We start from the raw sequence: 14,283 nt of genomic DNA on the forward strand, positions 1-14,283 counted from the left end.
TATTATTTTTGAAGCATTATGTGAATATCTGTAGAATCCAGCTGTCTTATCTTTGTAGATTCTTATATTGGAATCATACAATCCCTTAGTTCTATTTAGCTTTAGAAAGCCGGCATGAACATCACAATCCAACTCATAACATTAATTCTCAGCACTTTTCATTTCCAAAGTACTTTCCAAGCAATAGCTAGATGAGTTTGATGAGCAGGTGGAGTGTGCGTATGGGGAGAAACCCACCCACCACCATCCTGCCACAAATACTAGGCATTTCCCCCCCACCTCAGGAGTGTACATTCCACAAGCACTAACTCAGCATTCGACCCTAGCAGAACCTGACTGGCATATCTCCCTTTGCCCCAAGTGTGCCAGCCCCTCGCCATAGCAGAATACACTTCAGCAACATCACCGTGACCACACCCTGGTAGTAGCATTTCACCCCCTTTCCTTTTTGATCAACCACCCATGAAATGGTCAAAATTATCCCAATAGCTTTGCATTAATCAAATGGATTGTGCAGTTGGAGTGCGTCGACCAAACCAACCCTTTCTGCTGTCCTTTAGCAATATCCTGGATCACACACAGAACTAACGATAAAGGTAAAGATAATGCTGAGAGAGAAAAATCCCTCTGTTTATCGAGGAATAACTAGCCTTTACTGATCTGGCTTGCTAGTGGCAGCAACGACCAATTGAAGTTATTTAATAAAAACACCAAACCTGGGTTGCTGGTTTGGTGGTGTCTATTTTTGTTTTGTTGGGATTTTTTTTAAGAACATGGTCTTTTCTGGTGCAGTTCAGTAGGGTTAATTGAGAGCCATTGCTCTGAGTTGGTGTTCTGCAGCATTCCAGTCACTTACACCGTCTGTTGTAGCTACACAATATTCACTCTGTTCCTTGACATCTGTTTTCGAGCAGTTTGTCTTCCTCATTTTAAATGTTATATTATAATTTCTTCCAGCAACCACCTGAAAAATCAGTAAGAAGATTTTTCTCATTAAATGTGTTTTCATTGCAGAAGTTTCACAGACAAGACAGTACTCTAAAATCTTAACACCATCCCACCAAAGACATGTGCATAAAAACAAAGAGAACGCTTTGACAGTAAAAGAGACAATTAATATACATTTCTAATTGATCTATCTTCTTTACTCCCATTTCCCTTCCTCCCCCAAAAAAGCATCACAACCCTGAAATTGGAGACTAATAGGTCAGAAGAATCCAAGGTTCACAATTTTGACTTTGATTTACTGCATGACTGCAATAATTTCCTTACTAATGAAGGAAATCTTTCCGAGGCACCATTGTAGTGAGCCAAATATAAGGGAAGGGAAGTTGGATGAGGTAAAATGAAGAGTCTGAAAAATACAACTTCAGTGAAAAACAAATTATTTGCCAAACACATGAAAGAGCTGAACTGTATCAATTCATTAATGTTCCTGGGAAAGTTGATTTGTTGATGTTCATGTTATTATATAATCTTTTTGAATCATGCCCAAAAGGGAGGTAGACACCTCATATCAGAAACAACAGAAAAAGGATGAAATTCTGGTTTGACTAAAGTAAATGGCAGTTTGCCACTGATTTCAATGGAGCCAAGATAACATCCATGTTTTCTTACCGGGGGTTACAGTGGATGAGAAGCTGGATATGAGTCAACAGTGTGCCCTTGTAGCCACGAAGGCTAATGGCATATTAGGTTGCATTAAGAGGAGCATTGCCAGCAGATCCAGAGATGTCATTATTCCCCTTTATTCAGCTCTGGTGAGACCACATCTGGAATATTGTGTCCAGTTCTGGGTCCCCCACTACAAAAAGGATGTGGACACATTGGAGAGGGTCCAGTGGAGGGCAACCAAAATGATTAGGGGGCTGGAGCATATGACCTATGAGGAGAGGCTGAGGGAATTGGGTCTGTTTAGTCTGCAGAAGCAAAAAGTGAGGGGGGATTTGACAGCAGCCTTCAACTTCCTGAAGGGAGGTTCCAAAGAGGCTGGAGAAAGGCTGTTCTCAGTAGTGACAGATGGCAGAACAAGGAGCAATGGTCTCAAGTTGTGGTGGGAAAGGTCCAGGTTGGATATTAGGAAAAACTATTTCACTAGGAGAGTAGTGAAGCACTGGAATGGATTACCTAGAGAAATAGTGGAGTCTCCATCCGCCGAGGTGTTTAAGTCTCGGCTTGACAAAGCCCTGGCCAGGTTGATTTAGTTGGGATTGGTCCTGCCTAGAGCAGAGGGCTGGACTTGATGACCTTCTGAGGTCTCTTCCAGCTCTATGGTTCTATGAGTCTGTGATTCTATGAAATTATCTATATGCAGTTGGAGCCTCTGTAGTCTGGCACTTCCTGATCCAGGAACATCTGCGGGTAGCATGATTTTAGTTAGCTGGATATTCACATATCATGGATCCGGTCAACTTTCCTGTGTTCCTATAAAGTTTGTTTACAACTATTAGTCCTGGCTCTCAATGTTCTGTGCTGCTATTTAGTTCTAATTTGTACCTTAACATCCTCTAAGAGCCCAGTGAGCAGTGGAAGTGTTGGTAATGCTGCTGGATCATAGTGACTTCTTGTGGATCAGCAAATGAAGTGGGTTTTACCCACAAAAGCTCATGTTACTATATATTTGTGTTAGTCCTTAATGTGTCACAGGAATACTTGTTTTCAAATTCTTTGGTTTGGCACCAGTCAGGCCCGCAGGGTGTTGGACAAAAGAGGTTCAACCTCTCCTAATTTCATTCATGATTTAAGAAGGAGGTTTCTAGACAATAGGAACAGAGTTAAAGAAGCACCAAAGATAATTTGGCTTACTCTGTGAAGCTAGCTCCTGCCAGGGTAGGCTAGAAGCATTTTTAATATTGTGATATTATATAACAAATCTATTAATTGGCTAATTTTTATTGGCTTCACAGAAGAAGTGAGTTTTAGGCTGTCTACACTTGCGGCTTCTTGCGCAAGTAATATGCAAATGAGGCTAAGCGTGGAATATCGCCAAGCCTCATTTGCATACCTAATGAGCCACCATTTTTTTCAGAAGAGGCTCTTGCGCAAGAAGGAGCATCTACACTGCCTCTTGTTGCGCAATAAAAACCCTCTTGCGCAACGCCGTTCTTCCTGAAAAGTAATAGGTGTAACGTCATTGCGCAAAATGGTTTTTCTTGCGCAAGAAGGGGCAGTGTAGATGCTCCTTCTTGCGCAAGAGCCTCTTCTGAAAAAAATGGTGGCTCATTAGGTATGCAAATGAGGCTCAGCGATATTCTACGCTTAGCCTTATTTGCATATTACTTGCGCAAGAAGCTGTGAGTTTAGACATAGCCTTAGGTCCTGATCTAGTGCCCACTGAGGTAAAAGACTTAAGTGAGACTAGAACAGATCAATATCCATGAGGAGAGAATGGATAGAAGTCTTTCAGACCATCTCAGGAAGGGTGAACCATGTGTCCAGGCTATGTGGAAGAGACACACAGACTTGTGTGAGAGGCTAACAAATCAGGATGTGAAACTGATATTTTTGGTGAAGCAAGGAAGGTGAGGTTTGTTATGTTTTAGTGATGTACCATGTATAAATTAATGTGCATTGTTTCTCATTCAGGCAGATATTTTACCTTGAAAATTATTATAATCAGTAAGGATTTTAAATATATCTTCGCATGGACAAAGCAGTATTTGCCAGCTTTAAGCTTCAGTAATGAGTACCTAATAATGAAGTTCTCTCTACTGAAATAAGTGCCTAAAATATTTGTATGTGTAAACAGAAGGAGGGAGAGAAATGATTTAGGGTGGTTATGGGGGTTCTGTATTCAGAGATAAGGAGATGGGATTTAGAAGAAGAAAATTTGGAATGATTCCAAAAGACTTGGTAAAGAAGGGAGCATAACACACATCAGAGTCCTGAATCTGAAACCTGCTCTATAGTTTTGGGTCTAGTTCAGAGAAAAAAAAATATTGAAGGAGTTTTTTTTAAAAATCCTTTTGGATGACTGAAATTTGCAGGAATGTGCTTTCAGATACGCAGATGATCAAAGTGGCAGAAACACTGTGGCAGAAAGACCAGCTCCCAAAATTTCAAACGTAAATCCAAACCTTAACCCTGCTTCAGCCCTTCGACTCCAGCCATCACTATATCTTTGGCCTATCTCTATAAAATACAGAGAGGTTGTGTTACAAAAAAACTGAACATGAAAGGGAACAAAGAATCCAAACCTGTACTGTGGCATGTGATATTCCTTCAGCTTTATAGTAGAAATCATCAATACTGTCTTCATTAAACATCTTCTCGGAAGCACTCAGTGATTCTTCCAGTTCCTTACTGTCAGTTGGGATGGGCATTGGGCAGCCAAGACAAATGGGAGAGTGAGGAGGAATCACTGAAAGAAACACCAGAGTTCAAATAAATTGAAGGAACAAAAGATTCAGTTTGCATTGGGCTCGGGTGAACCATTGAGGTAGAAATGTATTTCTGTCAGGACTAACTGTGTTTGATTCTGCTAGGTGGGAACTAAAATATTTTGAGGCTTGATTTGGTAGATGCTTGTGTTGTTGTCTTAGGAAAAAGCAGAATTTAGATGCCTGGGGGCAAACAGTGCATTTGATCAATGTAATGCTCTACAGAAATGAGTGTGCAAATGGATCAGTGGGGTAGCCGTGTTAGTCTGTAATTGAAAATACTTAAAAAATAACAAATAGTCTTGCAGCACCTTGGAGACTAACAAAAATGTATCATGAGCTTTCGTGGGCACAACAAATGGAGTTAAGGGGTTCAGTTTCCAAATAAATAGCAGAGAAAGAGAGGGGACCGGGAGGGGGGCAGGTAGAGAGAAAGAAAAAGGAGGGAAAAAAGGGGAAAAAATATTGTCAATTAGGCTACGTCTAGACAGCAGGGCTATTTCGGGATACTGGAAGTATCCCGGAATAGCAGTTCTGGTCTTTAAACGCACACGTTATTTTAAAATATATTTCAAAATAATAGGTGCAATATTCCAGCATCCCTGTAACCCTCGTTCCACGGGGGTTAAGGCACTCATCAGAGTAGCACTTTATTTTTAAATTTGGTGCTGTGTAGACAGTGCCAAAGTTCAAATTAAGCTACTTTAAAATTACCTGGAAATAAGCTACTCAACTTGCACAGCGAAACTTGCGTAGCTTATTTTGAGGTAAGGGTGCTGTGTATACACCCCCGTGAAGTGTCTATTGTAAATGAAGCTGATGGAGTGGGTACTAAGTGCTCTTAAGTACCCAATGTTTGGTTTTTTATGCCATTAGGATGTGGAATGTAGCGGGTAACCCACTTAAGGTTTTTGTTTAAACCTCTATTGTAGGTATCAAACTTGTAAATGAAATTAAGCTACACAGCTTCCTTTTCAAACTGGTTTTTGAAATTGGCTTGCAATAATACAGTAACTTTGAGATCCATTAATGAGTGCCCAGGGAAGTTAAAATGTTCCCCGACAGGTTTCTGTGTGTTACCTTTTCAAATATTAATTTGTGTCCATTAATCTTGTCTCATAGAGACTGTCCAATTTGGCCAATATACATCGCAAAGGGGCATTGCTCACCTCATGCAGCTACCAGAAGCAATAGCAAGTCCCCCTTCCTGTGGGTTTCTGCATGGAGGTGTGGCCAAGCAGTTCTGTGTGCTGCCCGCCCCCCGTCTGCAAGCACTGCCCCTTCAGCTCCCATTGGCCACAGTTCCTTGTGTTTTCCCTTACATGTAGGAACTGGAAGGCGGGGCATGCTTCTAGGAACTGCACAGAGCCATGGCATGTGTGGGACAAGGCAAACCCCAGACCTTCCTTCCCAGCTGGAGCTTGAGGGCTGAATTAAAACAGATGATGGGCTGGGTGAGGCCCACAAGCTGTCATTTGCCTGCTTCTGCTCTAGATGAATTCTTGGGTCCAGTTGACAGGCTCTGAGAACATTGGTCTAAGTGGCTATGGCTCTTCAATCTAAGGAGATGATGCACACACAAAACCCAATTGTGAATGTGGAGTATATTTACGCGTGTTCAAGGGGCTGTCCCTCTATGACTTTTTTTTTTTTTTTGCTTATATCTGTATCTTTGTGAAAGTTCTTTAAATCAGTACTTCTCAACCTTTCCAGACTACTCCACTCTTGGCAGGAGTCTGATTTGTTTGTGTTCTCCAGTTTCACCTCACTTAAATACAACTTGCTTATCAACTCAGACATAAAAATAAAAGAGTCACAGCAAGGATATTACTGAAAAATTGCTGATGTTTTCATTTTTACCATTTAATTGTAAAATGAATCCACTGGAATCTAAATATTGGATTTTTATGTCAGTGCAGAGGACACAGAGCACATGGGCAGCCATGTGCTAGGCAAACAGCCAGCATGGCCCCGCCTACACGCTGCCCCCACAGCACCTACTATAGGCGTTCTGGGGGTGGAGTGTTGGTGCCCTGAAGTGCCTGCCCTCCCCAGCACCATGTTCTAGAAGGCTGAGGCTGCACGCCCTTCTCCCTCGCCAATGCTCTGGGCCTGGGATACTGGAGCCACCCTACCTCCCTGTGCCATGGTGGTGGAGGAGTATGGAGGCAGCTTGTCTGCCATAAGGGGCGGGGCCCCCTAGCAAAAGGAGTGGGGCTTGACGGGCCATGCGTGATAGAGCAGTGTAAACAAGTCATTGTATGACATTTTTGTTTGTACCCACTTCAGTAATTTTTTTAGGTTTTTTTGTTGTAAAACTAGGAAAATATTTAGATGAGCCGATGTAGCCCTTGGAAATAAATAAATAAAAATGAAATAAAGTTTAGCGGGACAATTATCATCTCTGAGCTGCCCTGCTGATCTTCATGGTGGGATTGCCCTTGCGCTTAACCCTGCAGATCCCCAATCAGGGTTCAGAGGCCCACTTCTCATATCATAGAAGTATGGCAATGTAAAGATCAAAGAAGAGAATTTCCCCTTGGATTTTCAGTACTTTGTAGGAAATGAGAAGATTATCTGTTAAATTTCCATTGTGAGGAAGGGGGTGGGGGGAGGCCTTATAGTTTTGCTGTGATAGCAGAATAGCTTCCCCCCTCCCGTGATTTTTGTAGTCCTTTGGCATTTTTATTGTACATCAATTTGCAATTGTAGTAAACCATTAACCGTTTTCAACTGACACTTGATCATCACATACCTGTTGACTGGCATTTCTGTGCAAAATTTGCAATTGCGTTCCTAAGATTCACATAGGCTTTGGCTTCACAGCGACCTATATGCTGGGTTGGGAGGAAAAAAACTCTTAATTTTCTCTTAGAAATACTCAGCGAGCATATTTGTAAATGTCCTGATGGCCTCCTTCATAGCAAACAAACACTGGGTCATGAAGAGAGAGATGAGAGGCCAATTTGTGGTGTCTTGAACACTGGTTAGTCTCCATTGTCTCCAGAGAATTTTCTCCTGATCTACACTGATCTGAATGCACCTTCAAAAGCAGGTCCAGTGATTTCTGATCAGGAGAAAAGATGACCCTGGGAAATCCACCAGAGAAAATGGAAGAGGCCTTTGTAGATAGATATTGATGAAAGATGAATGGGACCACTTTAATCTTGGTCTTGCAAGGTACTGAACAACTCCCTTGACTCCCTTTGACTTGAATGGGAAGTTAGAATGTTTAGTACCTACAGAATCAAACCCTTGGGGGATGTCTGCACTGCAGTATAAGCCCAGGTTTCAAAATCAGGCTCAAGCCTTCCCTTCTTTCTGACCACACACAAACAGCGCTAACCCAAGACTCACACCCTGTAGCGCCCAGGACGTGGAACGTGGAACTGTCAGTCAAGCAAGAACTGAGGATTCAGACCCCATTGCTTTGCTGTAGAGATGCATCCTTGTGGGATTCTTTGAACCTGGACAATTATGCTGTACTTTTACATCCTTCAGCTCAAGCTTCATGAGCCCGAGTCAGTGGACACAGACTAACCACAGATGCTCTATTGTAGTGTACATATACCTTAAGTTAGGCAGGTGCTTAAGTACTTTCCTGAATCAAAATGATCAGTAATTAATTACCAACAGAAGAATCTGTTTTGATAAACTGGATGTGAATATCACTTACACCTCCAGGAATGGGTTTGCACTCAGGTCTTAACTCTGGAAAATGATGCTTGGAGCAATTAGTCTCCTTGATTTCATACTCAAATGCATAATTCAGTCCAGCCACCACCTGGAACAAATATTTAGGAGATAATTCAATATATATTTAAAAGAAAAATTGTTCAAATCACCACATAAAGTCCAAGATAGTAATAACACTCTGCACATGTGAAATGTCTTCCAATCCAAGTGTTTCAAACTGTTCTGCTGCCATTCAGGCACACAACAGCCCAGTTATTCTCATTTTAAAGCTGGGTAAACTGAGTCATAGAAATGTGCTGTGCAATTTATAACCAGATTCAGGTTCAGATTCCAACCCCCTCTGTCCCTACTTCACAGTTCAGGGTTGCCTACATCTTCATTTGAAGTATCTGGTACTGGCTATGTGGCTAGAGGGTTCTGGTCTGGTGTGTCAATTCCTATGTTCCTAGGCATCGCACAAAGCATAATGCTACTTTGAGGTGTAGGTGTCATTTATTACTAGGTGTGTTGCAGTTATTGTTATGTGGAATTGTGTTTGCCTTGGGCATTTTCTGACTTCTGTCTTGTTCAAGGTTTTCGTCACTTTTTTGTTTGTGAAATGGCACCTTTCAATAATATCTGATGTAAGGGTGCAACGTACTTAATCCACGTGAATCCCAAGTGCTCTGACTTTATGGCAAGTGAAGCTCTGGAACGTGGAGAGGCAAAATTCATCCTCTGACCTGGTCCAAGGATGTAGCTCACTGTTTGTGGCCGCTGCTCCCAACTCATGGAAGAACAAAGTAGCCTTATCTTTGCTGCATCGCAGCAGACACAATTCCATTGATCCCATATTCAGAAGTGATAGAGATGCTGGATCAACATAAAAATACATCATATTTCTTCCCTAGTCCACCCCAGTGAAATCTTTTGACTAGTTTATTCTAGTTGACATGAAGACTGTTCATAGTCCAGTGGTAGTGTGGCAATCCCCTCTCCAGATGCTCCAATGTAGACCTTTCGGATTATGGAATGTATAGACCCATGTGTTTTGTGGCTACGGTGACCAACGGAATTAATAGATAGAGGATGAAAACTGGTTTCTTAATACAATTGATTTGCCTCATGATATTTTGAGGAAGTTAAACACTTGCTGAAACTGACTTGGGGAAGAAAACACAGATAAATGCACACAAATATGCACAGGAAAAGGATACATAGCTTGCATCAAGTTATATACAGTAGAATTCCAATAATCCGGAACCTATGGGATTTAGGTGGTGCCGGATTATCAGATATGCCGGACTATCAGGAGGTACTATAAGCAGGTTATATATATATATATATATATATATATATATATATATATATATACTGTATACATTATATACTGTATATAAAGTGTTCTTAACCCTTTTTATTGTACATACTGTATACAGTATGCTGTAATGTTTTAGTTTTTTAAAGCCTTTTTTACCCTTTTTGCTCAGTTCAGCTGCAGCCGCTGTTACCTTGTGACTCATTTTTTGCCGAAGCTCACTCACTAGGCTCTTGCCATTTTGATGCCGGACTATCAGGAGTGCCGGACTATTGGATGCCGGACTATTGGAGTTTTACTGTAATACTTAAAATCAAACCAGAAACATGTCTGTGAGCTCTGTCATACGGTACCTAAACTGAACCACTGGCACAGATACATAGCCTTTTCATGGAACAGAAATTGGCATAGAAACTGGGGGATCTGAAGGTGCATTCCTTGTACAGGTTGAACCTTTCTAGTCCAGAACTCTGTAGTCTAGAAGCATCCATCAACTGGAATGACTTTAGCCTGTGCATTGCAAACATATATTGTCACCAACTGGTATAGTCTGTGGTTTAGAGAAGGCTAAAGAGGAACATAAGAACGGCCATACTGGATCAGACCAATGGTCCATCTAGCCCAGTATCCTATCTGCTGACAGTGGCCAATACTAGATGCCCCAGAGGGAGGGAACACAACAGGTAATCCTCACGTAATCCCTTCTCTGTCACCCATTTCCAGACAGACAGAGGCTAGGGATACCATTCCTACCCATTCCAAGGAAAATGGTCCAGAAAAATAGCAGGCCTACACTCCACCTTGAGACATAAATGAATTTTGTATTTTGGTCTTCAGTGGGAATTTTAAGCATACAGGTTGAACCTCTCTAATTTGGCACTCTTGGGACTTGACCGGTTCTGAACCAGAGAATTTTCCAGACCACGGGAGGTCAATATTGTCTAGTAGCATTACCAACGCTTCCACTCCTTATTGGGCCGTTAAGAAGACATTTGGGGGTAAATTACAGTTAAATAATATCAGAGAACACTGAGAGCCAGGATGGACGGCTGTATACACATTTTATGGGGCCATGGGACACTTGGCCACACCCGTGAAAACAGGACATTCATCTAAGGCTGGGCAACAGGAGGTGGAAGAGGTGAGGCAAAGGCGGGAAGTATCCCAGGACCTAGCGATTTTTAAGAACCTGGGGCTCCTGGCTGCTGCTGATGTTCTGGGGAGTGCATGGTGTGCTACAGTTGGTGCTGAAGGCTGGCTTTCCTGTTGCCACCCCTTTCACTTGAGGCCCTGCCCCATCTGGGAGCTCTGAGCTGTCATTATCCCCCCCTGCCCGTGGGCCTCGTGTGGCTGTTGGCTCTCTGTCCTGGTAACGTGTGCAGCTGTACCAATGCTGAACATTGAAATTGAAGACAAGGACAAACCACATGCAGTAGCAGTTCAGAAGCCACTAAAACCCAGTCCGTTAGCCTTTTTATAGGAAATAAATGTTATTTTTATATCACATATGTTATTACTGTAAAATGGGATTAACTGCAGGTAGATAGATACAAATAACCAAAGTATCCTCTTTTATAAAATAAACAAAAAAAGCCTGCTATACAAACCTGCTTGGTGGCCTTTATTATTTGACCAACGTCAAAATGGAAGTAGTGGTTACTCTGGTTGTTAAAGACCCCAACAGCATGTTTCACAATGCGTAATAGTTCCTTGTCGTCTACCGGTATAGGGTGAAAGCATCCAGGACACACATGTTCTGATTAAAAAAAACCAGACCAACCAAAAAATTTAGCTTTTTGCTTAGTAAAACAGCCTCAGTTGTTTAGCTCCTAAATTTTTTGTGATCAAGAGAGAGAGTTTGAGGAGGAAATATCCTCATTCCTTTTCATTGACAAAGAACTGGGGCAAGAAAATATCGATTCAGAGTCCAGCCTCCCCTCCACCCAACATTCAAGGTGGCCAGAACCAGGCATTTCAGTATAGCTGTAGGGGCACCTTTGAAAATCTGGATCCAGATCTGAGTACAGATGCCAAACCCTTCATCCACCCAAGTCCAGGAGTCTTTGGATTGAAGATTTTGTTTCAGGCTCTTCTCTACTTTTCATGTGAAAATACATCATGCAGCTTTGAAACTGCGCAAGAGAGAAAGTCGTCCATCAGCCCAGCAAGGGGCTGCAGTAAAGGGAGATTCCTCAGGCGGCTGTAGTTTTTACCAGATAGTTCACAGCCAACGAGCAGCAGTTTGTGCTCTACACCATACTGCAATGGAAAACTCAACATTAACATTTCAGCTGGCACCTTTGGAGGTAAGCCACTGTAACGTGGATCTCCCCTACAAATGTAGGCCCAGATACTCTTAGACGCATTGTCTAAATTGCTCTGACAAATGCTGCCATGTGCTTACGAGGCGAAATCAACTTTCAGGCACCACAAAGCTGGGCTATATTTGAATGGGCAATCTGGAAGGAGGAGGCTCCAGACTTTGTTTCCTGCCACTAATCCTATTAACTCCCCTTCCTGTCTTGTAAGCACAGGTAGAATTTTCATAAACTAATTTCATAGTTCAGTGCATAAATTAAATTTGTAATTCAATGACCTTGAGAATCAACATGAAACAATATCAGATATCGATGGAATTTAAGTAAAATCGGTGGGTCAGATTGTGGCCTTACCTACAATTTTAGCTCTTTTCACAGGTAGTAGAAAATATTTACACTTTTTCCAAAACTGCACCTGTGCCTCTGATGCTGTGCAGCAGTTTCATTTGATTCAAATGTAGGCTTTAACTTTCTAAAAAATGCAATCAAATGCATCCCCAAGAAATGCACATTAACTTTCCTGGCTACTAGATGTCACCATTGCCCTACAAATGCGCGTGAACTAAAATATGATTTAGTTGGTACTTAAAGATGGACACTCAAAGAAGCGCAGCTGTGGTGTTTTCAATCTTTGTAATGCAAGAATTTATGCACGGATTTGATAACCACATATGAAGGGGATGCACTGATTACAAGCAGAGCTGGGGTCACCAACTATTGTTAAGATTGCTTAAATATTTCCATTCCAAAGGGCCCTTTTCAGATTATTAAAATTCTGTCAGTCTTTTACTATTTGGAATGATTTTTTCCTCATTGGGCAGAAGAGTCATTGGTGGAGGGTGGGGATTTAAATTTGAGCAAAACCAGTTTCAACCATTTTTAATATGAAGATAGTGAAAAAGATACATTTTTGCATATAGCAAAACTTTCTTCTGTCTTTATTTGAACATTAGCTGTGCCTCAGGGGCTGAAGATAGACCCTTCTAATTTGAGGGAGATCCAGCTGATAGGTCACTGATGGACCTTGAACCAGTGAAAATCAGTTTTGATTTGGCTGAAATGTAAAGGGTTAAAAATATTCTTCAAGCAGAGTCTGGTTATGAGCAGCAGATATAAAAGGCCAGGAGAGGCTAGAGATTCCCTCTTATTTTTTCATTCATGTGCAAATGTGCACCGCCAGTAGAAACATATGCTGCTGGCTGTGGGTTCTGTGGGCACTCTGCTAATCAGCTGGGCGGCATTTGAATCGCTCCTGGGTGGCCGCCCAAGTGCTCAGCTTACAGGGAACCCTGAGGCTATCCTCCCCAGAGAGGATGTGGCACACCTTCCTTTGGAGGCACGTTGCTGGTCTGCATCTTTGGAGTGCTGCTGCTGAAAGGGTCCCCTGGCCATGGCTCCACCCATGCTCCATTGCAACGTTCTTCTTTGCCCATGGCCCCAACTACACAGTTTCTCTTCCTGTCCCTCTGACATCTCTTCCCCGTGACACCTTCGGCTTGCGCTTCTCCTCTGCTTCCCTGCACCCACCCGCCTCTGCTGCCCCTTTGGCTCCTCCCTGCTGCCTCACCACCTGCGACTCGTACCTCCTTGCCCCTAAAGGGGCAGAGAAGTGCAGGCGGGCAAGCCCTGTAGGGCAGAAAGGTGTGTGCAGCAGGAGTGGGGAGGCCCTCTGGGATGTACAGAGCAGAGAGGTTTAATGATGGCTGGGAGGGCCTAGGGATGGGCTAAGTGGGAGTGGGGTCTGGAGTGGAGTGAAGAGGAGCTGCAGGGGGCAAGACAGTCAGCGTGCCAGTATCTTCCTACATATCTATTGAGCTTCTGGCACTCAGGTCCAGCCTCCCCAAATTCAGGAGTCACACACTGCCCATGACTCTGGTTTTCTTTTATGATAACTGAGTGGCATTTGCACAGCATGTGCTTGTATAAAAAAGTGGAGCGGAATTTCATTTTTAATGTGTTTTTAACCTCTGGAAAATGATGTCTGAGGTTTTCAATGGAATGATGCAGGGTTTTGCCTTCTGCCTTTAAAGCTATCTGAGAAGCAAAATAGATGCTATCTTTTCTTGGAACAATTTCTGTTGCTAGTGAACAGATTTAAAATTCAGGGTATATACCTTAACACACTTCAACTCTCTTTTGCTAAACAAGGACATTCCACCAGAGAGGTAGATTGCCTCATGGAATGGGCCACCCAAATGGGAGAATGGAAAAAACCTACCCACCGACTGCACACCTCTACTTGTTACCTACCACCCTACAACTAGAACTCGTCATTAGAAGCAAGGTCTCTACAGACTAGGACAAGTCGGCTCAAGACAGCAGCAGAACCTTCTAGAACAGTGCATGGAAACCCTACAGACATATCTCCATGGCAGTCCTGGTCGGTATACTCACAACACTCCTTTCAAGATCCGTGATTCCACAGTTCTCACGTGTGCCTATCACAGCCTGCGGTGTATCACCTCCAGCATGTCAAATTCCCCAACAACAACGTGAGTAAAACCAGATAATCACTGTGCTCTTGAATGAACCCACACAGAAAAATGATAAGAAAACAAAAATCCATATCACCAGAATGTGAACATTTTTCACA

The 14,283-nt window shown here is 42.5% G+C and overlaps 1 protein-coding gene and 1 long non-coding RNA gene across 3 annotated transcripts in view; one reads left to right on the top strand and one right to left on the bottom strand.

Annotated features, from left to right (window-relative positions):
* Nucleotides 1-14,283, top strand: part of LOC142830805 (uncharacterized) — a 119,930-nt gene that overhangs the window by 40,957 nt on the left and 64,690 nt on the right. The gene's annotated exons all lie outside the window — the stretch shown is intronic.
* LOC102454693 (uncharacterized) overlaps nt 1-14,283 on the bottom strand; it is a 45,052-nt gene that overhangs the window by 23,533 nt on the left and 7,236 nt on the right. For both annotated transcript variants that reach the window (XM_075938067.1, XM_075938066.1), the window contains exons 4-8: nt 10,980-11,128; nt 8,056-8,163; nt 7,135-7,216; nt 4,197-4,360; nt 857-964 (exon numbers count right to left, since the gene is read on the bottom strand). In XM_075938067.1, the coding sequence (XP_075794182.1) occupies nt 857-964; nt 4,197-4,360; nt 7,135-7,216; nt 8,056-8,163; nt 10,980-11,128 (611 nt within the window). The remainder of the gene's footprint in view (nt 1-856; nt 965-4,196; nt 4,361-7,134; nt 7,217-8,055; nt 8,164-10,979; nt 11,129-14,283) is intronic.

Source organism: Pelodiscus sinensis, chromosome 10 (assembly GCF_049634645.1).
Source record: "Pelodiscus sinensis isolate JC-2024 chromosome 10, ASM4963464v1, whole genome shotgun sequence".
Taxonomy (NCBI): domain Eukaryota; kingdom Metazoa; phylum Chordata; order Testudines; family Trionychidae; genus Pelodiscus; species Pelodiscus sinensis.